Raw genomic sequence first — 27,714 nt, 5'->3', positions numbered from 1 at the left:
GCTCTCCTCGGGGGCCCCGTGTGTGCGTGTGTGAGTGTGTGTGTGTGTGTGTGTGTGTGTGTGTGTGTGCGTGTGTGTGTGTGTGAGAGAGAGGAAGCGAGGGGGGGGGAAGAAAAAAAAAGAAAAAGAGAGAGAAACGGAGAAAGAAAGGGATCTGGGCTGCAGTTTGGTTTAGATCTGAGTAGAGAAGCAGGAGCCACCGGATTGATCCTCCTTCATGTTTCCAATTTCAGCTCGCATGGATATTTTGTTGGGATTGTAATAATAAAAAAAAAAAAGTGCAGAAGAAATGCACTGACATCTACCAAGAAGACGACACGGATCCTGATTTCTATAGTGCATTTTCTTTTTGGATTAAATCGCCTCCGAAGTAACCTCATGCTCTATGTGCCGGTGTACAAAGTAGATCTGAGCTTGTTGTTAAAAGTCCCAAACTGTTCCTCTTCTGCGCGTTTTTGCCGATTGAAGGCTGCTGGCTTTTGGATTATGTTTCTAAGTATATTACGTTATGTTATTATGTATCCTACTTGTTTTACTCGCTTGTAACAAACACATAAACACGCAGCTTGCTTTATTTCCACAGTATAATCGTCTAAATGAATGCATTGTGAGCGTAATGCTGCAGCAGTGTAGTTTATTGTTGCGTTATTTTGTTGTAAATGCAACAAATTCAGTCTAATGTTGCGGTTTTGCCACCACTGCTCGTCGTCAGTCGGCTGTGCATGCTTTGCACGGCGTTTCACAGACATTAATGTTTTGCAACGACGAACGCAGGAGTATCTGTAATATTCGGATATAAGAATAATATAAAAAAAACAAAAAAAAACCCCTCATATCAGATTGTCAAGTTGTCGTATGTTCAGGACGAAACGCTCAGGTCTTGTGCGGCGACTCTGGAGAAGCCGTTTGATCCCAGATAGAGAAGGGGAAGATGGAAATGGCAAAACTAGTAGTGAGGAAAACAACCCAGAGAAGATTCCCAAAAGGGAGCAGCTCGCACCGATGACCCCCAGTAGCGGCTCTCTCGTGGGGCACATCGGAGGAGGAGGGGATGTGTGCAGCAGCCGGAGCCCCGTGGAGAGCAGCCTCCTGCGGGTCACCTCGGACCAACACGGGGGTGGTGCTGTGTGCGTCCAGGAGGAGCATGGGAGCCCCAGATCCATGCATCAGGACAGAGAGTGCAGGACAGTGACGTGCTGCTTATTTAAAGACCGGGACCAGCTCAGGAGTCCTCCGGAGACTCAGTGTCACTTCGCGTTGAGGACGCTTGGACCACCACAGGAGAGCTCTCTGCAGGAGGAGATGCAGGAGCCGGTGCTGGAGCAGGAGCTGAAAGCAGCCACATACTCTCTGCTGAAGAGGCTCAAGGAGAGGGCGCTGGATACCTTACTGGAGGCGGTGGAGTCCAGAGGAGGCATGCCCAGCGACTGTGTTATGATAGCCCGGACAGAGCTGAGGTTGGGCGGCCATGTGGCGTCTCCGCAGCTCCTCGTGTGTAAACTGTACCGCTGGTCCGACCTGCAGCACCCAGCTCAGCTCAAACCGCTCTGTGAGTGTAAGAGCTTTGGGGAGGTGGATAGTCCGACAGTCTGCTGTAATCCATATCACTACAGCCGGCTCTGTGGGCCAGGTAAGGCCATCTGACACACAACACACACTGTCTGTCTGTATGTATGGAGCACCTGACAGGCTTAGATAGACGTAAAGTCACCAGGTAGTGCATTAACAGATCACCATAAGGCATCCTGGGTTTGTTTTTCCAGCATAGGTTTCATGTAGGTTGCATTCTTTACAAGTAAATCCTGCAGATGCATCTCAACAATTAGGCCTATTTTGTCCATTTGCCAAATGATTACAAACCGAAAAAGGCCATATTGACAGTTGCATGGCAGAAAGTCATCAGGTAGTCCATTAACAGAAGACCAGAAGGCATCCTGGGTCTACAATGTTTGTATGTAGCACCTGACCTATAGCTAGATGTAAAGTCACCAGGTAGTCTATTAACAGATGACCATAATAATAATACATTTATTTATATAGCACTTCTCAAAACAGATGTCTACAAAGTGCTTCACAAGACAATAAAAGCAGATTAATAAAGTAAAAGATATGGTAACTGCTAAAACAGAACATCACAGAACATATCAATAATAATAGAAGTGGTAAAATGGTAGGACAAATTCATAAAACAAATATACAGTATATATACATAAATGTGTATAAATGTACACATGCGTCCAGAAACGGATGTATACATACATATATTTATACCCTTCTACTTATAGGAATGCTATCCTAAAAAAAAAGTGTTTTCAAAAGTTTTTTAAAAGTGGATCCAGAGTTTGATGATCGTATCTCTATAGGAAGTGCATTCCATAAGGCATCCTGGGTCTACACTGTTTGTATTTCCAGCATAGGTTTCTTGTCTTTAACCACAGTCATGTAGGCTACATTCTTTAAAAGTAAATCCTGCAGATACATCTCAACAATTAGGCCTTTTTTTTGTCCATTTGCCAAATGATTACAAACCTAAACAGGCCATATTGACTCAACACACACACTGTCTGCATGTATGTAACACCTGATAGGCCTATCGCTAGATGTAAAGTCACCAGGTAGTCCATTAACAGATGACCATAAGGCATCCTGGGTCTACGCTGTTTGGTTTTCCCAGCATAGGTTTCTTGTCTTTAACCACAGTCATGTAGGTTACATTCTTTAAAAGTAAATCCTGCAGATACATCTCAACAATTAGGCCTTTTTTTTGTCCATTTGTCTTTATCTTTATCTTTTATTGGGATCTCCATTAGCTGTGGCTGAAGCTCAGATATTCTTCCTCAAGTCCACTTAAATCACTTTGAACTGTTTTAGGCTACATTTCAATACATAATCACATTACAATCTTTACCAACAACGACTACAACATCAAAAGCGACAGCAACAAAACACAACAATATTCAAGACACAACCCAACACACAACACAGGACCTATAGGTTCAAGTTAATACTTTCCACAGAGTACAGAGGTAAATATGATTCATTAGTGGTTGGACCATAGCATATTATGTCAAAATACAAAAACATACAAAAACAGAACAAGCAACAACTTATTTTACCATAAATATTAACGGGACTTTGTATTTATCCAACATTAAACTTTTTATGACAGTACTTTTCAACATGTTAGTTTTCACCTCCGGAAGTGTGAATCAGCCTTCAGTGGCATGCCTGGTACTGTACTCATGTTCATCAGAACTGATTCGTAATTGTTTATATGATGCCTTTGGCAATTTAGTTACCGATATATTTCTAATGAAATTAAGCAACGATGCAGTAAATCTGTCTTTTACTTTTAACCATGATAGACTGTTTTGCATTTCATTGACGTTAGTTCTAATAATACAAACCGAAAAGGCCATATTGACAGTTGCATGGCAGAACGTCACCAGGTAGTCCATTAACAGATGACCATAAGGCATCCTGGGTCTACACTGTTTGTTTTTCCAGCATATAGGTTTCTTGTCTTTAACCACAGACATGTAGGTTACATTCTTTACAAGCAAATCCTGCAGATACATCTCAACAATTATAGGCCTATTTTGTCCATTTGCCAAATGATTACAAACGCACAAAAGTTCATATTGACAGTTGCATGGCAGAAATCAATCAACATTGTAAAACTGTCAAGGGCCTTGAAATATGCTCACAAAATCTTTCCCTATCACACCACGTTTTATTTGTCTGGTATTGTTTGACTTACTTTCATACTGAGCAGATAGAGAAAGGCTGGCCGTTTGATTAAATAGTTAATGATTACTAAAAGTCATCCTTATGGCAAGGTGAACAATAATAAACTCCTTTTTAGAGCTGAGGTTAGATTTGACAAATCAAATGTGAGGTGGTCTACTTGATGTTATTCTGATGTACGTTTAGTATATTCAGGGAAAAAAAGCAAAAAGGCATGCAAAATATTGATATCATTTTTAATTGTTTGTCACTTTTAAAGATTTGAGGTGCCTTGAAAGTTGTATTTGAGTAGTTTGGTACTACACATCGCTCACACTAGCCGGCGAAATCTTGGCCTTTCGATGAAGGAGATTGTTTGGTTGGACTGCTAACTCTTCTAGCTTTAAGCCTTTAAATCATTCCATAATAACAGAAAGTACATGACATCTGTAGTGTAATACGTCAGTGCCTTCAGTGTGATTGTCAATACAGACATTTTCAGTGCTTACCTGTTTCTTGCAGGATTATTGCCAGGTATAGGCCGATCCATCAACTGTACGACATGTATACGATTGTATAGACTCACTCAGAGGTTTGGACCTGGTGCCATAGGTCAGTTTAGTTGTTGTGGTCGAGGGTTGAGCTTTTATTTTCACAATCAATGAGCTATCTATGGCAGAACCTCCCTGACCTATATTAAAGAGATTCAAGTTTGGCAGGGGGGCAAGCCTGTGATTTGGCAAACCTTAAACGCTAGGCCACTCGACCCCACTGACTCCCGGGAGGGAGAGGGGCACATACCCCATATTGGGACTAAGGCTCGTAGTAGACATATCTCACATGCGCTCATGCGTGGCCCGATAGAGCTGGTATTTCTTTCATGCTATTCAAGAAGGGGGGCTTTGAATCAGGACCTTAATCACTGTTTTTTACATTGTTTGCAAATTGGGAAGTAAGAAATATGGAGTTATGTGAAACTAACATTCAATACATGGAATAGATTTCAATTAATCCTCTGAAAAAGCGTCTTGAGATAACTTCTGTTGTGATTTGACGCTATACAAAAATAAATTGATTTGATTTGATTTGAAAACACAACTAAAAAGATGCCTAAAAAACAAGATTTGTCGACTGCAGTTCGATCTACTTGATTAGTATTAGTAGTATTTTCAAAATAAACTACTTCTCTAGGTTTTCTGTAAGAGTTTTTACAGAATAAAACCGTGTATAATGTGTGGCAGAGAGCTTGGATTGAAGCAGGCAAAAAGTTTTCCCTTTTATTTTGTCAGGCATTATACTTTTCGAATGAGATCAGTTTCAAGTTGCGCTTTAAAAGCCCTTTTGTCCTAAGGAGGTCCCCTCATGCTATTTAGGTGAAGGAGTGGTGATAATATACAGTTTGCATACTACTGGCGCCAGACTGACTAGCTGTGTATCTGAGTGACTGAGTTCAGATCCCAGCAATTACTGCCGCCACTCTTAAAGGACCCGCTGCTATTATGCTTTCCTCCTTCCCCTTTTCCCTGTAGGCGAGGTCACAGTGTGCTGCTCGCAAAGTTTTCTTTCCTTTGTGCTTTTCCTTCTTGTGCTTCATTTCTCCTCCTTTTTATTGGATCAAATCAAGGAGCACAATGAAGTTAAAAAGCAGAGGTTTACTCTGATTCATTAAACTACTAACCAAAAGTTCTGGTTAGTCTCTGCGGTTGTTGTAACGGCTGTTTCAGTTCAATAATATGTGCTTAAATAATAGAAACAGATAGTGTTCTCATGGCTTTATTAGCTGTTTAATGAGCTTTTTGAACAAAATGGTTTAATTCTGTAGAGCAGACACAAAGCTGTGAGATGTAGTCTGGTGTTTTCTTTGAAATGGACGTGCAAATGTTTCAGTTGTTGAGGTATTTGTTGAAGCATTTATGATGTGTTTGCAGGTTTGTTTGTGCTTTTATTGAAGACTAATGGCTATAACTTCACACAAAATATGATGTAGTAAACACTGTGTGGTTGCCTTTGAATTACTGTAATATGAAACATTAAATAGATTGGGATCTAGATGTGCGTGTTACCAGGTGTTTACAGTTATTTCACTAACCAGCTTTGTCAGACGCTTTACACCAGAGACTTTGAACTTGTTAAAACACCATTATTTTCTTGCAGTGTATTAGTCAATGTAGTCAGTAGGGATTGAGCTTTACCTTTCTTTCTTTTAAATATAATTTCTTCCCTTTATTATGTTATTGACATGACTTTTTTGTGTTACAGAGTCACCCCCACCTCCTTATTCGAGGCTTTCCCCTAATGAAGAACACAAGCCACTGGGTAAGTGACACAGATGAGCTCCGTGGCACCTGAAGCTTTATATTTCATCTGAATTCTGCTATTAATATTGATCCTCTGTGTTCTGACTTGTAACCAGGTAGTTGTAGAACGGTAATTACTTAATTATTTCTCTCTTTCATTCATAACTACGGATGTTAAGAGCCTGCAAATTGCAAAGGGCACGGCCACTCTTTTGTTTAGGCTTTGGTTTAACCGGAAGAAAAAGGCAATGTGGAAAGTTTTAATGGCTCTAATTGGGCACAGTTACTGGCAAACTGCATGGTAGCTTTGAGATGAGACCTCGGCCAGCATGTGGCATGATGTCAGCGTGCCAGCCAGAGCCATTGTGGGTAGTATGGTGTGGGTAGTATGTACTGTGGGCTGCTGGGACTTTGGAGCCTGGCAGCTAGCTGAGGCTGCAAGCCCGAGTACAGCTGAGGTTTCTGGCGGCATTTGAGGGGATGTCATCAGGTAAAGCCTGCTAGTGAAGTTGCCAGGTTATCCACTATGGGATGGCGCCCGACGTGGTGTTAATTGTTTTGAATTTGATACGAAATAAGAAAGAGGTAGACAGCGGTAGCCATTGAGTCTCCTGTGCTGATGATTAGTGAGAGATCAGACTCACCGCAGATGAATAATTTCCGTTTTATTCCCCACAGATCTGTCAGACTCCACATTGTCTTACACTGAAACCGAGGCAGCCAGCTCACCAAATATCACACCGGGGGAATTCTCAGGTGGGTGTGTTTCTCCAACTGTCTCCAAATGAGGAGTTTATATCCGATATGTCTTGTACTGATTTTTTAGAAATGAATGATTACCAGAAGTTTATCGTCTCAGAGGAGCCGCTCTGTAAATACTGAAGGAGTCGAACAAGTTGATGCGTTTTTCTGTTGTGATGTACGTTTTGTAGGAGTAGGGCGCATTTATCTTTTGGTTGGCACAGTATAGGCATACTGTATAGCTTTGGGTGGTTACATACAGTACTTAGAAGTGAGTATGGTTCATGTCTCAGATACTAATATCATAGATAATAGATAGATAATACCAACTTTAATTTTTTTTTTTACTTGATTTTGAATACGTGTGTGAGCAGCTGTTTGAAGTAGTAGTACTTGTATAGTGACACATTAACTAGCTGTGACTGTATTTCTATAGAAGCACTTGAAAAGAGCTTCCACTTAATGAGTCGTGTGAAAATAATATATTTAGTACTCTGTTTGATTAAAACCAATTGGATTAGAGGCTTTGCTTTTTCCCCTAAGGTATGATTCAAGTTGATGGTTTGAGTAATGAAGCACATAAGACAGATGTTAATTTGTAAATAAGAGAGAAGTGTCTTCCATGCTGATGTGTGCATATAGCTTTAAATCAGAATAATACAATCTATGAATCACCATATTATCATGGTAATAAATCACAGATCTTTCATGACTCTGTTCAGTGCTGAAATGGTTAAAATAAGACTAGCTGAAAAGGGAGGTATAACTCTTTCAGAGTGTACTTTAACAACAGTTCAGTGCTTTGCTCTGCATAGCTTTTCAGTGTATCTGGATGAATATGCAAACTCATGAAGGTAATTTCATTTTGACGTTGCACTTTATTCCCTCTCATTAAGGGCCATTATGAGCAGTCGGAGCTTTAAAGATAAAGGTTTCATTGTGAGCGGTGCAGAGGTTCAGCGGGGCGTGTGCGTTCGGCCACAGAGCCGGCCTCCCCTCCTCTGTTTTTCTTTCAGAAATATTTGAGTGGGATCAAACTGTAATAAGATCCAAGCTCGCTCAGAAAACACACACAAGCGCGCATAGTTGTGCACATGCGTGTGCGCAGCCACGTACAACTCTATCAAGCCTGGCTGTAAGTGGGCTGCAGGGAGGGGTGGGCTCAGGGAAATGGAGTTGCTCCTGTGAATGGGGCCACACCAAAGGAAGCGAGTAGAAACAGTCCTGTCCTCTGATTTGAAATGAAACACTCCTTTCTCATGGCACTAGAGTGAGCACGCCTCCCCCTTCATACTAGGGCCAGCATGCACAGTATCATGTGGACGGGGAGTCAGAGCCCTCATTTTGGGGCTCGCAGGGGAACAGCATTTCCTGTTGAAGGGTCTGCCACGGCTCAGAGGCCTGGACGCCGAGCAGTTGACATGGCTACCTGGCAGCGAAGTATTCAGTCAGCGAGGGCCCCCTCCTCCCCAGCACACATGCTGTCACCACCTCAGCATGGCCCGGCGACACTCCCTGAGTCAACAAATGAGGGGCTTGTCAGAGCGCGCACCACAATTCCTCAGAGACTGTGGTGAGGAGGGAGGATCTAGACATGCTAGGCTTTGGTTTCTTCCAACTGTGTTGCTGCTTGTACGGGCCGGGCCGGATCACTCTGCATTGGCTGTATCACACTCAGCAACTTGGACTTGGCGAAGGAGAATGACCAACGCTCTGCAGGGTGGGAGTTCTCCGTGCTGTGAGCTAATTCGTGCAGCCAGTTTGTCTCTGATTGTGATGCATTTGGACTGTATGATGGTGCTAGATACAAAAGAGTGTCCTTGTTGAGTGAAACAAACCATTAGCATCTTGTCAGTGAAACAGATCTTCCACCAAGTATTCGCCAAGCATATCATAAGACCAAGAGCCTGAAGGCCTCCTTATAAAGCCCACTTAGTTCTGCTTTAGCACGCCGGCACGTAATACATATTGTCAAGTTATCCTGTGCTAAACATGTTGCTGACCTGGAGATGACTTTCTCTGTGAATCCCCCTGCAGCTCGGCGAGAGAGAGAGAGAGAGAGAGAGAGAGAGAGAGAGAGAGAGTGTCTGTGTGTAACCGGAGTTGTATGGGATCCAGACTCCACCCCTCATTGCAGGAACAAGCAAACCTCTTAAAAAGTCTGGGGGGCACTCGGTGGATGGGTGGGGTGTAGTCAAATAATCAACCACAGTACGCAGCCCAGGGCTACAGAAATACCCAATGAGCATTCTTCTGCATCACACAATGGCAGAGAAACAGATCGGAACGGGTTGTTTTGGTAGATAAGCTCGATCTTCCATATCAACCAATATACAGAATACATTTAGTGGAATTAGAAAACTAATTCTCCCTCTGCTTTGGATTATTTTGTGCCATGTTGATATGAGATATGTCTTTAAATCAATACAATATGTTAATGTTAGAGTTGCATTTAAGTGCACATACTAGGGCTGTCAATCAATTTCAATATTTAATCGCGATTAATTGCAAATTAATCACACGATTTACCCTTATCAACATGGGAGTGGCAAATATGCTTACTTTATGCAAATGTATATATATATTTATTACTGGAAATCAATTGACAACACAAAACAATGAGAAATATTGTCCAGAAACCCCCACAGGTACTGCATTTAGCATACAAAATATGCTCAAACTGCAGCCCAACAGGCAACAACAGCTGTCAGTGTGTCAGTGTGCTGACTTGACTATGACTTGCCCCAAACTGCATGTGATTATCATAAAGTGGGCATGTCTGTAAAGGGGAGACTCGTGGGTACCCATAGAACCCATTTACATTCACATATCTTGAGGTCAGAGGCCAAGGGACCCCTTTGAAAATGGCCATAACAGTTTGGAGCGTTATTTAACCTCCTTCGCGACAAGCTAGTATGACATGGTTGGACATGGTTTCATATGAGTATAATCCGTCTATTTTTAAAACTGAACCCGCTACAACCTAAAAATCGCAAGTTGCGTTAATGCATTAAAGAAATTAGTGGTGCTAAAACGAATTTGCGTCAATGCGTTAACTTTGACAGCCCGAGCACATTCCTCTCGTCCTTCTGGCTGATTCTCGCAGTTGTTTAAAAATGCTAAAATGTTCTTACTCATGCATTCTTAAAAAGCCTCCCCATGTTATTGTATTACTCTTAGTGTCATGCCTTCAGTTACTGTGTGGTCATAGTCATTTGAACCATTCGCAGTGTTTTATTTATACGTGGCCGTGTGGGAGAGAGCCAGCCCCGCCAGGCGCTCTGTGATATCTGTTTACGTCATGAGCGGACCCGGCTCGCATACACAGTATACCTTAGCGCTGTGTGTGTGAGGGAATGCGCCTTTGCTGGTGCTGCCCTCCCAGTCTGCCCCGCACACCTGTTTCCTCACTGCCTGGGCCTCGCCGTGTGGACATCAGAGTGGAGCCCTTTGAAGCAGGTCTCATTGCTTCCTGTATGACTGTCTGAGGGGGTGTTTTCCCCCTACACATTGACTTTATTATGTCAGTCTTTGGCATCGGGGGCTCTTTATGTTTGTCGCTTCTTCGTTATAATGCTGCTCTCGACGTGAGGAGGCGTGCCAAGATGTGTTTGCGTTTCAGTCGTTGAAGGTCTTCTTAAGAGCAATAAGTGTTACTGTGTGTAGTGGTTACCATATTAACAATACGTGAGTACAATGAATGAGTTCCCTCCTGGCGCCTGGTTTACACAGTTGTAGGATTACGGCTCCAGTCTGCCTACATTCTTCAGTCATCAGAGGTTGTGTCCTCAATCAACCCGGTGGAATTTGTCAGCATAACACCGTGTGTACGCGCTCCTGTTGGTGCGAGTTGAGATGTGAATGGAGGGGCTCCCTCAGATTTTGCAGGGTCAGGTGACCAAAAGGCACGCAGAGTGACCTGAGTCACTGTCCTTTTTTCTTTTATTTTCCTCTTTCCCCTTCCTGAGTGTAGGAAAGTTGGACTGGAGGAGCGGAAAGATTGAAAGTTGTTAGACGTGGATTACGCAGAGTGCTGTAGCGCTTACTGGAGGGAAGAGGGCATCAGCAGGTAGTCAGGGTTCCCACACAGTAATCACACAGCGCTCACCCACCGTCTGCCTTCCTGTCTGTCTCTGGAGGAAAGGCCATCGCTGTCTCTCAGGATGTCTCGTCTGCAGACAGACTCTGTGTCAGGTCCACTCTGGTATTGACTGATTCTTCCAGGCAGTTAGTAGATAGATGGGAAGGGCCTTCTCATGTGAGTCACGCAACAAGAAAATTACAGTGAACAACACGTACCGATAAAACGCATCTGTAAATTTCTTGTTTATACATTTATTTAAGTCTTCATTTTCTTCCTCGGGGTCCTCATACAAGTGCAGATGCACACTGACATACATTCACACGCAAGAGCCAAGCTAATTAAATTGTGCAGTCAATACTAATCATAGCCTGCCCATCTGTGTCAGGAAGAGGCCAGACACTAAGCATCAAACCGTTCCCTCTGTCTGTCTGTGTCAGAGACAGTGGAAATGCATGGAATAATTAGACAGTCTAATCAAGGCATGTGATGCTTCTCTTGATTAAAGTAGATTAGACCGGACCTGGACTTGTTGATCTGACTTTGAAGGCATGTGATTCCAATTCTGTTAGGAACTAATCACATATCTACTGTATGCATCTGAAAAGATTGTCTCGAAAAAAAACTGTCTTGTTGTTGTTGTTTTTTTCTTGCATTAGATAGTCTATTCAGTTCATTGGGTGGGAGTTGTGTGGGAGTTCAGGAAGAACCTGAGCAGTTCTCAGCTGCCTAGCGTTAGCCTAACATGGTGAAACAAGTAGCCTTAGGTCAGCCAAGTTAACACTGCTTAGCTAGCGTAGCTAACGTTATTCGGCTACAGACACTGTCTAGAGGCTGTGGTGGTCCCACAAAATAAATTAACTCAATCAACTAACTGTGGCGTTATTGTAAAAAATAACATTAGTTGCTCTGACTAGGGCACAAAGTCGTAAAAGCCTTCAATTTGACTTGAATCAATCACTTTAAATACATGCCCAATTGTGTTTATTATCTACACCGACCATTTACGTAAGGTACTACGAGCAACAGCGGATGCATTCGGCCGAAAGTCACCGTTTGACACTGAGTCAGTACGACTTGCCACCGCAGTAACGGTGGCGCCGCTAGATGGCGGAACACACAAACCGGTCGCCGGATTCGACTATATACAGTATATCTTCCCCCCTGTCCAGACATCTATCTGTCTTTATGTAGCAGCAGCACACTGACTCTGCACTGCTCAGACAGAGCTCTCGTCTGATGGAGTGACAACTGCATCAGCATGTTAGCGATGTCCCCCTCCCCACCTCGAGGCATGATCCCCCCCCCGCTCCATCCCACAGACCCCAGAGTGATGCAGCCCGGGCCCGTCTCCCCCTGCAGCCTGGCACATGGCCTCAGGTTTCCACCGCAGCCCTGAGCCTTCCCAGCGCCTGGCCGCCCACACTCCCTCAGGAGCCCCAATGCTCCAGGATACGGGATGTGGAAATAATGTGACTCGAGTGCTTCCACCCTGCCTCCCGAAATCAGGTTTTGCGGATTGTTTATTTGAGGGGAAGGAGGCCTCAGACAAACATCCTGTTTTAAAAAGCTGCCTGGGTTTTGTAGCAGCGTAGGGCGGTGAATTGCCCCTTTGACAGCGGGGGGAGACTTGAGGAATGTTGAAGAGAAGGCCAGCATCTCGGGGGGACGTGAGGGGGCTCTCCTCACCCGTTTGTCATGTCCAGTTTGCAGAGTCCATTTTTAAGCCGGCGGGGGGGCAGGAGGGTTGTAGCTATACATCCTGAAGGGTCTTGTGCTCTATTCTCTCTGTAGTGGTGTAGGGCCCGTACCCACAGTCCTCGTCTCAAGTATCCGTTCCTGTCCTGGGAGGCCGGCTTCCGTTTCCCCTTACGTAACACACATACACATAGAAAAAGCGCCATTGATAAGAGCGATAAGGCCATTTTTCATTTTCCCTTTCTCAGCATTGTTAGACTGTGTAGTGTCACAAATCCACTTTCAACTTGTTCTCTCAGAGGTTATGACATTGAGGATCCTCAGAGTCCTCCATGGTCTACATGACCTATTGGCTCACTAATATAACATGTCTGTTGTTGTGTTTTGAAGGGTGTTGTGTGTTTTTGTATTTGTGTGATTGTAGCGTTTCCCATTCGTCAGATGGCAACAAGGTCTTCTGGCCAGTAGATTAGGATGTTTTGCTTTTCGTTTTCCAGCTTTTTTGAGTTTGATAAAGACTTTAAGATGTAAGCCAAGTCGAGATTAACAGTATTTCCAATAAGCCTTTCTTTCCGCAGGTTCATAGTAGAGACATCTCCTTAGTGTGTGCTGTCTGTGTCAAGCAGCGGAAATGTGAGGTTTGAAGTAAGCACTTTTTTTATCGTCTGTCACATAGATGGAGAGGGAGGAATGTAGTTGTTGTTGTGTTGAGAGATTTTTTTACACTAAATTTGAGTTGATTTTCAGTCAGAACTGGCAACGCAGGTCCTAGACGTGGTGAGGTAATGTGACCTCTACGTGCAGAGTGAAAGCCATGCTAATCTAAAGCAGTCCTTGGAGAGGCCTGAAACCCCTTACATGTCAACAGAAACTAGCCTGCTGAGCTTAGTATTTATCTGTCTCCTCTTGGCAAGCCAGAGTGGTGCCAGTGCTGCTGGGTGTTTGACTAACTTCTGAAGGGCTCGCAGATAAAGATAAATCTATAGCCTCATACACGACTATGAGTCTAAGCTCACAGTGCTGCGCTTGTCATTTGAAATTTACAGAGTGTGCTGTGCTCGGGGATGAGGTGGTTTTCATTTTAGGACTTACCGCACAGATAGAGAGTCTGTAGAAATAACAGGAGGTGTGCTCAGGCTATAATTTGTGCCCCGTATTCTACCTTAGCAAACAAAGTGAGTGAGCTAATCTTGTTGTGTGCTCAGGGAGGGCATAGCTGTTACCATCTTCTCTTCCTTCACACCGCAGCGCAGCACCAATGGCTCCATTCATTCAGCTCGGGGGCACCGGGTTACAGCAACAAATAAAGAGCGTGCAACGCCATTAAAAATGTATGGAATGTCCAACTGTTAGTTTAGTGTTTTAGTGTGCCTCCTCTCAAGGCTGAGAGGGGGAACAATACTCCATTTGAGCCGGCCACTGTATAAATGTGCAACGCCTGGCAAGCAGCAGCGGAGGAGGTGCCAGTTGTGGATGCTGTTTTTATTTTCTGACCATTTTGCCCACAATTATAAATCCAGACACTGGCCTTGGCCAGCTATGATTTAGGCCTGTGGTCTGATTGCTGGCGAAAATAGATTTAAGATTTTTCCCTTCCTCCCCAGAGGAGCATTGACAGTTGTGCCTGAACCTATGGCTGTCAGTATTTTTAAAACTCAGAATAGCCAGCGCATTCTTTGAGCCTCCAGAATGCTGTGTGTGGATTAACTGTAGGGGCCCATGTCATCCGACATCTCTACACAAACCTTTTACAGCCAGAGGGAAAGGATAGGAGCTCATTGTTGATGTGTATCAAGGCCTGGTTCATTTTCTCTCTGCTGCACAACTGAGAGACAGGGACTTGATTTTTTTCCTCTTTCCTTATCTTGAACTAGATCTGCTTGAGCTATCTCTTCATTCCACTCCCTTGTCCTAACATGGGGCCAAGTATGATAGACATCATTTGGATGCTTTGATGTTGTTCCCGAAAGATGATGCCTTTTAAATCGGAGCAGAAAACCTTTATTTTGAGTGATGGTCCAGCACAACACCCCTGATAATACAGTGTTTACAATGGCTAACTGCCCTGTTCTGACCAAGGTATTTTGTTTCCTGAGCATGTACACGCATATGTGTCCTCATGTTCCACACAAAGCACGACTTGGCAAGGCAAATTGTACTCTGGGATAGCGTTTTTGCAAGTAGTAGTTGTTACAAGCTCTCATTGATTATCTTCCCTAGGGAAAATTGTATTTACTTTTGTAATGTGTGTTTTGCTTATCTTTTATTTGTGTGCATTTCTGAAGCCTTGGCTGTGTGGCTCGGTACGTGCAGTCAGGCTGTCGCATTTCAGGGTACGGTTTAGATTAGAGGTCTGGCTGTAGCTTCCCCCTCTTCCCCTCTCTGTGACTGCCAGCACATAATTTACTTAATGAAATCCTGCCATTCCCTTTAGCTTCAAGATTTTTTGCAGATGTTGACAGGGAAGGACTTTGTGAATTATTGGAAATGTTCACTCCTGCATTTTTAATGAACGTCTTGCTTGTTGTGAACGGGCCGACTTGTCAGAGATGGGGGGTGGGGGTTGGTGGGGGGGGACAGTTGTCTTTGTTTGGGGAGCTGGTGTCTGGGTGCCCGCGGTGGAGCAGTGTGAGTTACAGCCCGGCAAGTGTTGTGATTGAAACAGAAACTCTGGTGCCACATTATCCTGACAGAACACATTCTCCTCACGGACTCTGATCCACTGGGCCGATCAATAGGAAACCATTGTTTGAACGGCGACTCTGTCCATCATAGCTGGTGCACCTCCCAGCCCGGTGGAAACCAAATACCCACCTTTCGCCTTAAATTAGTCGGACTAATATAACTCGTAATAATAGAGTTCCTTGTTATTGTTCATTTGAAACCAAGCTTTCGACATAGCTTGAGCATATAGGCCAGTTTCCTTCTGCAGTCTTGCTTTTCGACTCTGAAGAAAAGTATTAATCAAATAAAAAAGTGTTTGCAAAAGTATCAGACCACACGACCGACACTTTCTCTCTCATGTGACGTGAGTTTTTCACCAAACGAGACTCTTAAAGGAGAAAGAAAGCGACCTTCTCGCTGCACCCCCACCCCCCTACAGTCCTAACCAGAGTAGGAAGTTAGGAGGCACAGTGAGGGGAGGAGGGGGGAGTTCAGGAATGTGCAGGGTCTCCTCTACTCAAACGCTCCGGCCTTCTTGGCTCGAAACCTCCCTTGCACGCTCACAAACAAACACACTGACACACACACACTCGCAGATAGGTTGTATGAGGAGGTGAAAGGGCACAGTCACCCAGCAGGATGTTCGCTGAGTGTTTTGCTTTCTGTGCTCTCTCAGACTCCGCTGGCCTTTAACGCCGCCCGTAGATATGACATTTACAAACATTCCCCACAGTTTTCACAGAGCTTTTTACGTGCCCTGAAGGACTCTCCGAGGCCTCACTTGCATCACCACCATCACTTCTGCTCTGTGTCTCTGACACATTGCAGAGCTTTTGGAGGAAACTTGGAGGAAATGAGCAGCACATTCTCTTCCCATAAAAAGAAAAAGTCTTCTCCCTCAAACCAGTGGTCTCTTACTCACGCGCCCAGACGGCTCCTCCGTATTAGCCTCCTTAGCTTCCTGTGCTTTTTACACCCTGTGTTGTTTATTGATTTAATTTATGGATTCTGTTAGTTATCTGCTATCAAGGGTACAGCACTTTTCCTCCCTCATGGGGTCATCCCGAAACAGAAACGGAGGGAAAGTGGAGAGGAAGTGGATGACAATGTAAAGCATTCCCATTGTGACCAGCCAGGCTTGGTGACTGGATTCAGTTTCTCCGGCTCCCACAGTGTGTTTTCTCCTCCCAGCACATATCTCTCTCCCTCTCTTTCTTTTCTATCTTTCTCTCTCTATCTCTCTCGGCAGAGAAAGGCCAGACCTCAGGGAGAAAAATCCATAGACATATAAGAGCAGCTCCAGTTAGCGTGTCTGTCTGATAAAGCCGACTTTGATGGCAGCGATAGCCCAGACGCCAGCCTAAATGTGGCCTGCTCAGGGGTTAGAGTCGGCCTGTAGGAACCATTGTCTGCAGAATTAAAGCCATGAACAGGAGGAGGAGGCTTCTGCTTCAGTTCCACTTTGTTGTCTTAGTTGTAAAAGAAAGTTAAATTGAACAAATTAGTGGGAATGCATAAAGAAAATGATTTCTTCTGAATTTTCACACACACACTGTCCTCATGCCCCCCTCTTCACCACCAGCCCCCCAGCCTATCAGTTCATTGGTAGAGTCTAATAGCTGGAGGGGAATCTAATCCTTGGCACAAGATGAGAGACTGCTGCTCCCCCCTCCTCTCCTCTCCTTGCTGCTCTCCTCCCCTCCACTGCACTGCTTAAAGGGACTCGCAACACTGTTTTCCTTTTTTCTCAGCAAAAGTTTCGCAGCAATGAGTTCATCTGTGCTCCCCGCTCTGGATTAGGAGAGATGAAGTATAATGGAGGTGGCCCCGGAGCTTGGTGGGGAGATGTTAGCACGGAGGGGAAGCTGTTGTTTGTCTGCCTGTCCCTGACACTCGGCCTCCCATTCATCTCACTCCAAGGCTGCGGAGCTGTGTTTACCCCGGGGCAGCTCTTTTCTGCTTCTCCCTCTGCCCTTCTTCCCCCCCCCCCCCCCCCTCCTTTTCATGCTGTCTTTAAAAGCATTACTGGATGATCATCAAGGATTGCCATTGAAACTTTCAAGCCCCCATTTTTGTGTACTTAGTAGTAATTATCCAGACTCGCCCTCGAGTGCAAGGAACTCACAGCAGGGCGATCTGCTTTTTTCCCCATATATAAACCTGTGGAAAAGGCTTGGGCACGTTGTGTTTAACAGAGGCATATTTAAGGGTTGTGTTAATGGCACGTTGGTCTTCTCTCATAACAGAGGAAAAACGATTTAATAGCTATAATCATGATCAGTATTTCTTTGGCCTGTGACGATCACAGTAGCCTATATTATCTTCAGTGGTGGAATGTAACTAAGTACATTTACTCAAGTACTGCGATTAAATACAACTTTCATGCAGTATTTCATGCAACTTTGTACTCCACTACATTCATTTGACAGCTTAAATCACTAGTTACCTTTCAGATTAAGATTTTACATACAAAATATTATGTTATAAAACATGATGCACTGTTATAGATTAAACCCAACAATGTAAAAATGTTCAAATTAGCTCCACCCCTACATACTAAAACCGTAAAAAGCTACTTATACATGAATGCATCAGTAACAGTGATCCAATAACATAGTGACTCACAGGGGGCATTTTTCTGAATTATGAGTAATACTTTTTATACTTTAAATACATTTTGCCAATAACACTTATATACCTTTACATAAGTGACATTTTCATTGCATGATTTTTCACTTCCTTCACTGCTTCATGCACTCTAATTTTTAATGCTAAATAACAATTTATGTTGAAGAGGACCTATTATGCTTATTTTCAGGTGCATACGTGTACTTTGGGTTTCTACTAGAACATGTTTACATGCTTTAATGTTCAAAAAACGCTTTATTTCTCTCATACCGGCTGTGCTGCAGCACCTCTTTTCACCCTCTGTCTGAAACGCTCTTCCCCGCACCCCTCCCGAAAAGCCCAGTCTGCTCCCATTGGTCAGCTGGCCCACTCTGTTGTGATTGGTCAACTGAACCGAACCACCGCTTCAGCACGGCTCTAACTAGCTTTGTTTGAGGGCGTGCCAAACTAGCTGCTAGGCAGGTATCTTGCAAATGTATTTCTTGGTGACATCACCATGTTACGGAAGAAAAGGCGGGACTTCATGTAAGGTGTTTCAGGCAGTTCAGGAGCAGTGTTTCTGTGGGGGAGAGTAATTCCCTTTGGCGTGGACTTTGGGCTTTGTAACTTTCAGACCTTTTACTTGCACAAAAAAACGATATAACACACTGTGAAAGGGGAAAAGCATAATAGGTCCCCTTTAAACAAATACCTACAGCTGACATTTCAGTCCTTTTTGCAGACCCTTGAGCATGCGTCACTATTTGCTTTCTGAGTTCCAGCGAACTGATAAAAGTCTGTGTTTGTTATCAGACCTGATGTCCTGCGTTTGATACTCTGCAGACGGGCCACAGGGAAACAGAAAAATCAACATTTTCACATGGTTTCCATGGAGCTCGCGTCTTGTTATGGAAATCAAGCTCTGCACACCAAAATGCTTTCTGTAGCTGGAGAAGTGTTGGTTAAATATCTCCGTTTGCTGTGTAACTGTACTTAGACATGTAGTACGTGCAGATACAGGCGACCAAGGTTACTTGCTTGTATTTTATAGTTTGAGTGTCGTAATCTGTTTACTTATTTCTTGACGCTTAAGGGAAAGCCAAACAGAGACTTATCATTTACTTATCATATTGCTAGAACGCTGCCACGTACTTCCTGTTGGCCGTGCAATATTTTGTAGACCAAACAGCTTCCACAAATCCATGTATGTCAACTTTTTTTATACCAGCACTTTGAGATTGGTTATGTAAGGCGTCAACTCCTTCACGTGTTCAGATCATTGCCCCTGGCAGCAGGAACAGGAAGTGCAACGGCCATACTGCGGCTGCGTCCATTGACTCTGAGACTGACACTAAGAGGAGAGGCTTTTGAGAATAAAATAACAATAATAACATGCGCTACTATTCTAATGGGTAAACGGAGCTGTTAAGAGGTGGCAGGGTTAAATGGATGCAGAGCACCAGTAATTGCTCCCAGCCCGTCATGACTCCGCCCTGAGCAGACCCTCTGAAAGCCCAACATGGAGTCTCAGATAGTCGGGTGTCTTTGCTGTGGTCAGAGGGGAGGAAGACACACGCCCTCCCTTCACCGCCTCATATCCTTGGCATCATACTCACTTATATCAATTTGAAAAAAAGGTAGATAAACATTTACAGATGCATCCAAACATCCCTGAAGAAACAAGGCTTCCTTAAAAATCTTAAAAAACTACGCATTTGAAGAAGGGTGATCTCACTGAGCTTCGTAGTGGAGGCCGTAGTTGCTGTGGTGATATCATCCAAACAGGCTGTCGATTGGTGATAGCTCTGCTCTGTTAAAGAGATCCCAATGAGTTCTTCTCTCAGCGCCCCCACCTAGCCAAAACACACAAGTTCAGGACAAAAACACAAACACGCTGGCTGATTCTCTTCCCCCGTCCAAGCAGACGCATGTGCGCACAGGCACACGTAGACGCTAAACACAACAGAGCGACAGGAAAAGGCCTGGCTCATGGCGTGCTCATTGTCTTCCCTCAGGCTTAACATTTGATACATTTCTAACCTTTGTCCTGCTCATTCCTCTTCCTGGTCCTCGCAGTCTCACTGGCTACCTTCGTTCCAGGCTACGTGTGAAAACTAGACACTATTGACCAAATTGCTTCTGCTTTATTCTTCCCGTCTGAAAAGGAGGAGACGGTAGCCATTTGGTCTTTTGTTGTTTGTGTGCACACAGTTTCAAAGTGAGTTTACCTTGATGTGTGGGCTCCATTTGATTTGAGACAATAGAGGGCCGTAAACAAGTTGGGGCTGAGTTCTTTGTGTGGCCCGAGCCGCGCTGAAGTAAAAGCTCAGAGTGGAGGAGCTGGAGTGTGGAATTCACTAATGGCACATGCATGTTGGGGCCCCTGAAGAGAGGGGGTCATTTCAGCCATCAGTGTGTGCGCAAACACACAGAGAGCCTGTCTGCAGCTTCCCCCCACCCCCACACATCCCCGCTCACTCACTCACTCACTCACTCTTTTCCTCCCCCTCTGCAACACAGAGAGCCTTGAACCAGCAGGCGTTTTGTCTGTGCAAGTCTGGTCAACGTTTTTTGCTAATCTTTGTATAAACTTTACTAGTGTGGGTCACTCGGCAGAAAGGTTTAGTCGGGTGGGAGGTGAGCGAGGCATTTTGTTGCTGTGTGGATCCGCGACGCTCCACCTTAAAGGCGTTTGTTAATGGGGCGGGCGGTCATTAAGCCCTGAGAGCAGAGAGACTGAAAGGAATGAGGCCACAGGCCCAGGCTTTAAATCCTCTGTGCCAATAGACTCTCTGAAGCAAAATAATGGCATCACTCTGTGTGTGAGTTAATGGGAGCTGATAGCATGAAGGCTGGGGGGTCAGCGGGTCACGGGCTTGTGCTAAGTTGTCAGGGAGCTGAATGCCGTCCCTGGGCCCACAGCGGGGGGAAGCGCTGGGTGGAGGCGGAGGGGGACCCCCTGCCTGGCCCTCTCCCGTCACCCCCACTCGTGTGGAATGCGAGGAAGACGAGGGAAGAGGAGAAAGAGGCACCCTCATTCTGGAGAAGTAAAGGGCGAAGAGGCGGATGTGAGATCATGGGACTCTCTCGTCGTACCGCAGATTTTTATGAGCAATATAACTGTATGACAGCTCTGAGCGGTGTGGACCGAAGCGGCCTCTGAAAGCAGTCGACAGTGCTGTGCGTCTGTTCACTATGGTGAAGATAGAAGTCCACCTAGGGAGCAGTAACTCACTTTGGAGTGCTGAGGGCTGTCACTGGAAAGAGTTCACAGACTGCAGCCATGAAAACTGAATTAACAAGCTGATTTACTGGACAGAGATGTTTAGGAATGAGATGCCAACTTTGTTCCACTGTAAAAAGAAAAAAGTGTTTTTGTCTTAAGCAGTGTTTGCACAGGCAAATCAAAAAGGAGACTTTTTTTATCCAGCCCCATCACACTACTGTAGGAACTTATTTGCCAATTTTTCAGTGGAAACACTGAGCGTAATCCCACAATAATTTTAGTAAACATGATCTGTTTTGAAAGTGCATGTGTGAGGAGCCGTGTGCTGGGTGGTCAGTGTTTAATCATCACAGTGCCCTCTTGAGGCAGAGGAGGAAACTGCAGGTCTTCAGTTGGACTGACCTCACTACACTCTCCACCCCCAGGATATGTATAGTAGCGTGTGTGTGTGTGTGTGTGTGTGTGTGTGTGTGTGTGTGTGTGTGTTGGACGGATGTGCATGCAGTGGTATTTATACAAGGCTTAGATTTCAATACAGTGCCTCCTTCAGTATTTATAGTGTGGCCATCTGCTCTGAACAATAAAAAGAGATAGTTAATCCCTTAAAACTTCAGCCTTCCTTTTTACTAGGCCTGTTTGCTTTTGTTTATGTTTTGTTTTAATGACCGTCCCTCTGTCTCCTCTAGATGCCAGTATGTCGCCTGACGCCCCGAAGCAGAGCCACTGGTGCAACGTGGCGTACTGGGAGCACCGCACACGCGTGGGTCGCCTCTACACAGTGTACGAGCACTCCGTCAGCATCTTCTATGATCTACCTCAGGGCACGGGCTTCTGCCTGGGCCAGCTCAACCTGGAGCACCGCAGCAGCACCGTTCAGCGCACACGAGGCAAAATCGGCTACGGCATCCTCCTCAGCAAAGAGCCGGACGGCGTGTGGGCGTACAACCGCAGCGAGCACCCCATATTTGTCAACTCTCCGACCCTGGACGTGCCTAACAGCAGAACTCTGGTGGTGCGGAAGGTGATGCCGGGCTACTCCATCAAGGTGTTTGACTATGAGCGTTCGTGCCTCCTGAGGCACACCACAGACGTTGACCTCTTGGACGGACCCTACGACCCCAACAGTGTGCGCATCAGCTTTGCGAAGGGCTGGGGCCCCTGCTACTCAAGACAGTTCATCACCTCCTGCCCCTGCTGGCTGGAGATCCTCCTCAACAACCATAGATAACACAGACGGACCCCACAAACTATCCCAAATATCATCTACCTAGATTTAATATAAAGTTTTATATATTATATGAAATATATATTATACTTGTAAATACGGAGTCATTTTTACAATGTAATTATTTATGTATGGTGCAATGTGTATATGGACAAGAGGAAAAAAAACGGAAAATGCACTTTGGCTTATATATATTATATATATAAATATATATAAAGATAAAGAATCTTTCAATACCAACTTGAGAAATTATACAGCAAAATTAGGATGAGCCTGGATTTGGTGTATAGTTTTCATATACTATTAATATCCAGACAAAAAGCTAACACCATTCACACATTGATAATAAAGTATTCGCATAATAATTCTCTTTGTTTGGTCTGCATCATTAGCTCTTGGTTTGCAAAATATTCAATATTTCTCTTAACAAGTATATTGATTAGTGGTGCAACGGTTTGGTTTGTATTGCGGTTTTTGGGTCACGGTTTCAATTCAGTTTGTTTTTCACATTAGGGAGAAGAAAAACACAACACTTTACAACATGTTTGAACTCCAAAATATATAAATAGATTGATTGATTGATAGTAATGAATGATATTTCTATAAAACACTGATTTTATACATGAAATAAGGCAGGTTACTTAATGGTCAAGTAGGCCTATGTTGAGATAGTTGCCTCTTCTATGTCTCTGGCACCTCATCAGATAATTAGCAGGCCTGTATTTAACAGTGGTACAACTGTTCAACGAGCCCACGGTTCAGTTTTTACGTCATTTAATGGTTCCGTTTTTTATGGTTTGGTTTTGCCTATACCTAGTATTGATATCATTAGGACATCAGTAGACTTCACCTTTCCTGTTGTGATTCGTCTAAAATACAAACCATCACAAATCTCGGTATACCATCATGTAATATACTGAAATAAGGTATATGTCCTTGTGTGGCATTTGACGTTTAGGTCAAGGGTTGGGATCCTCTTTTCCCAATTATCCCGGGAGTAGATGATGTAAAGATCAGAGTTGAACTTGTACTCAACTTTCCAAGCAGAAAATGTAATTTCATTGTTTATTCAGAATGGTCATCGTGAAGAGAGGTGTGATGTCTGATCTCGTGGGTATAGAGTGCTACAAGAACGAGTCCTAAAACCCAGATATGATTTAGCATTTTAGCACTTCTGGTTCCGTAGTCTGGAAGTCAATGGGTTTTTAGTTAGATGCCTGAAATAAGGTCTGCGGTTAACACAAGCTGAAGAGATTTGTATTCCACGATATAAAATACGTCACTAAATACCCCGCTCATGAATTTTGAAGCTTTTACATGTCTTAAAAGAGGCGGTTGCTAACAAGTGGCTAAATCAGACTGATGTCCTGCGATTGTGTAGTTTGTTTATAGCCTAACGCTTTTACTTTTGCAGATTGTATTTAAGCTTCAAAAATCATGAAAGTGGTGTTCATTTATGTAGATTATCTTACTGAAAAAAAAAGTTTAATTATCATAAACGTGTTTGCTACAGTGTTCAATTTCTTCAATAATTCAAAACCCAATGGACAAATCCCATTGGCTTTTTGTCGAGGGGACCAGTGCGATGCTAACTTCCTGGTTGGTCTTAAGGAGGTTAAAAGGAGAGGAGTTAAACTAAAAGACCAAAGCAGATGACTGATTATATTTCAGTAGCATCTACAGCGTCATGTTCTTAACTAGATTTTAAGACGAGCTAGCTCAACGGATCCACATGTCCTTGAGGTCCTAAGGAGCCCCGGTAATGAGGACCGAGAGGAGATGGTGTAGTGGAGGACAGTGTAGGAGGAAATGATGAAACTGCTCAGTAGTTAGCGATCCCTCCGAAGGTGTTCCTACTTCAGCACATCCTCTTTGGCCCGTGGTCGCAGGTCTCGCGTCCCCACAGCCAGCCTGTCTCACAATGGACGTTGTTATAACTGACCAGGGGATGCGGCACCCTGAAACCGCCACAGTGATACTGGAATGTATGCAGAGAAACCAAGAAGTTTTACAAGCCTACTGGAATCTTAAAAACTACAGCCAAGGTGGATGTGGTTTAGCTGGCTTCCTTCATAATTGCTGGTGTTGGGTTGTCAGATTGGCGGTGGTGGTAGTGAGGAGGGGAGGGTGGGGGGGCCGGTAGGTCTCTGCCAACATTCAGCAATAGAGGCATTCAGTAACACTCTGATTCTGATTTAATGAGTGCTGAACTGTGCACTTACAAGGAAATGTGTTTTTTAAAGTGGGCTCTATAAGACATCAAAACTGTTGGACGAGCTTTTTGAAGTTTGAGAGGGAATGTACTCCGAGACACAATGAAGAGAGGTGCTTTTTATGTGACGGCTTGTCATATTTTGTGTTGAAAATACCACTTTCCAATGATGTGTGTTGCTGCTGAGTGCAGCGTCTCTGTCCTTCCCCTCCTCCATAAAGGCTCAGACAGCCTCCTCCAGGCCCGCTGACTGTCTGGAGCCAAGACTGTGTAGAGTTCAAACAGCAGAGAGGAGTGGCTCCACTCCGCCTCTGTCTCTGCCTCCACTCTCTTCCCTACAACTGGGGGCCATTATCCTGCTCCTTTGTGTCTCTGTTATGGGAAAAAGGGCCCACATCACCACTGGAGAGGAACTGGCAGACAATTATATGGGGTGGCGAGGAGCTAAGACACATAGTGGGCAGATTACACAAGCCACCACAGAGGGTATGAGAGGGGGCCTAATTAGACGGGGCTGGGGAGGGGCCAGGCGACATCTACTGGAGCTGCATCTCTGGAGAGGCGCCCGCTCCGCTCCAGAGCTGGAATAGTTGTGGCAGGAGGACTTCTGACTCTGAGCGAGATGAAGGAGAGAAAGGAAAAGCCATGTAAGCAGCTTTGTGAGCTCAGGAATGGTATTGATTAGCAGGCAGCAGCCCTCAATCATTTTCTGGAGAAGCCTGCGTCGCTCTCGGCCCCAAAAAGCCGACATTTTGTTGCACTGTTTTCCGACGCACTGAGCTGTAGTTAGCAGCGCGGCGTTGATTAGAAACGGATGTTAGAGAGAAAACAACATAGTAGCTACTTTTCACAACACAAACGCGAAGCGCTCTCTGTATAGAAAACGCTGATATATCTGCATTTGCGTTTGAGTCTCTCTGAGCTCGTGTGTGTGTGGACGACTGCTTTTTAAAGCTCCGAGTTTCGAAACCCTGTTATTATGGCTTCTGTACTGCCAAAGCCTCAGTGCATTCCTCAGACTGTAGATTCTTGTCTGTAAGCCTCTCCTAAAGCCTCGTTCTCCATGTTCACAGTTGGCAACAAAGGATTTGAGGTCTCTCTGATAATTACAATCAAGGCACTAAAACTCATCTGTTTTCCTTTTAACAATAAGGCGAGCACACCTGCGAAAACATCTCTCGGTTAAAATGCGAGAAGAGTAACAATCTGCTTTTAAGCCTCTCCTGTTGTGCTCATAAGAGAGTTAAAACAGACACATAAGTCAGTATGGAAGAGTTAGGAGGTCATTTGAGCCGGGCAGATGTGGAACTACCGCAGCTCGCTACTACACTCCATTTGATGACCCTGTCCTGCACATCTGGCCCCAGTAAAAACACAGTGAGGTAATAGCACCTTTTGAAACGAAAAGAGATTACACAGAGCGCCTGAAACACTTCCTGCTCTCTCTCTCTCTCTGTCTCTCTCTCTCGTTCTCTCTCTCTCTCACTCTCTCATGAACGCCGGCCCACGGAAGTCTTCTCACCTTGGCTGAGGGTGTTAATTACGGCTCCTCGCTGCTGCCATGCTCGCCACTTACTGGGCGTGCTGACACTTGCCAGCACACAGGGGATCCACGCTCTCAGAGGGGATTATGGGCCGGCACGCAGAGCAAGCCAAGAAAAGGGAGACTTTTCCTTTTGGGTGTTTTTCCACCTTAATAGGCTGAATTTTAAAGCAGACAGATGAGAAGCGCCGCAGTGACTGATGTGTCTGTGCTTTGGTGTGGGTTGCACGCGTCTTTGCCTGCACAGGTGTGTTGTTGTGTCTCTCCAGCCGTCACGAGCACTTTATTAATGCTTCTCTGTGCTGATAAATCTTACCTCCAAAATGACATTTCTTTTGTTTTGTATGTCCCCGATGACAAACCGTGATTCTGCTACTGTGCTGCAGGCCTCTAGCTGAGCCTGGAACAGACCATTGAGTAAGCATTTAGGCGGTTTTTCAGAAGCCAAAAGCAGCCCGGTCCCGATGCTCCTCTGCAGATCCCACCCTCCCCTCGGTAATTACAGGGTGCACAGGGGCCTCTCTGACGTACGAAAAGGATTTATTTTAGTGAGTTTCCACAGAGGTTAAAAGAATGCCACAGTGTGAGCGCACACACACACACCCTGAGGCTCAATTCTGACAGCATTTATCAACAGCCTATTGCTGCCTCCTCTTGTCCAACTCAAATCATAAGAGCACTTATTGCTGCATCCAGTGATAATAACGATGTTTTGGGAGTGTTGGGATCATCTAGATGGATTCAGTTTCTCGGTTGATTCACATAACTTTCTGTAAATCCTTTAGTCGATTGTCATTTGTTTGCGTTCTGCTTCAGAAGAGTGAAAGGCTTAAGCGAGCTGAGTGAAGTCTCGCTCCATCTCGACCTGACTGAACAGAGGCGTCTCTTTTTTAAGTGCACACAAGCATGACACCGCTCAGTTTCTCTCGCCTAAACTAGGATGTTTTTTCCCTCTTAAAATCAAAATTCCTCCTTCAGTTAACCCGCACCGAGGGACAAGGCTTCATTCACTGCACAAACCGCTAGAATTACATTCTTTAATATACAATTTTTCTTGGAGAGAACCTTGGAGTTTTCTTCCCTTTCTGTTTGCACGAGGAGTTTCTCTGATGAGAAGAAAAGATGTGTCTGTTGAGCTGATTGTCTAAAAAATCTCTATGATTTATACCAGCCTTTAATAGAGTTGGTTTAAGGGCTATAATCAAATCCCTGCAGACCCCTCTATCTAAATTGTGAGGCAATAGCACATGCATGCAGTGTGCTGGTCGTGGTTGTGACTGCATGTGTTTGTTTTCTTAAATGTGACTCTTTGAGAGAACCAATCACAAACCAGTTTTACACTTTCTGCTAAGTGATACAAAATACATTCACTTAACGGCGAGTCTCACATGTTTTAAGAAGTAATCCTATATATTAAAGTATGTCATGCTCATTGATCGCGCCAAGAACTCAACAACTTTTTTCCACAGGCCCAGTTTGTCCTTTTAGAAGTCTGACTGAGTTCTTTTTTTTTTTTTTCCGAGGGGCTATAAAAGAGAAGATCTAGGAACGCGGCCCCCTTCTTTTTTTTCTTCAGGGCTCCTAATATGTTCCATATTGTGAGTTTAAATGGGGTGGACTCAGGAAATGCAGTCACACTGCTTTGCCTTCCAAGCTTCCAGTCTGAGGTTTGGCCTGCAGTGCCGGTGGTTCTG

The 27,714-nt window shown here is 44.5% G+C and overlaps 1 protein-coding gene across 1 annotated transcript; it reads left to right on the top strand.

Annotated features, from left to right (window-relative positions):
* The first annotated feature begins 113 nt into the window (after nucleotides 1-113).
* Nucleotides 114-22,630, top strand: smad6b (SMAD family member 6b). The gene is made up of 4 exons (XM_074632809.1): nucleotides 114-1,630; nucleotides 5,986-6,042; nucleotides 6,702-6,779; nucleotides 21,727-22,630. Exons 1-4 carry the CDS (start codon nucleotides 856-858, stop codon nucleotides 22,266-22,268), a joined length of 1,452 nt encoding a protein of 483 aa, XP_074488910.1. The 5' UTR covers nucleotides 114-855; the 3' UTR covers nucleotides 22,269-22,630.
* The last annotated feature ends 5,084 nt before the right edge of the window (nucleotides 22,631-27,714 follow it).

The sequence above is a fragment of the Sebastes fasciatus genome, chromosome 4 (assembly GCF_043250625.1).
Source record: "Sebastes fasciatus isolate fSebFas1 chromosome 4, fSebFas1.pri, whole genome shotgun sequence".
Taxonomy (NCBI): domain Eukaryota; kingdom Metazoa; phylum Chordata; class Actinopteri; order Perciformes; family Sebastidae; genus Sebastes; species Sebastes fasciatus.
Note: the sequence above shows the minus strand (reverse complement) of the source record. Positions and strands in the feature narration are given on the sequence as shown.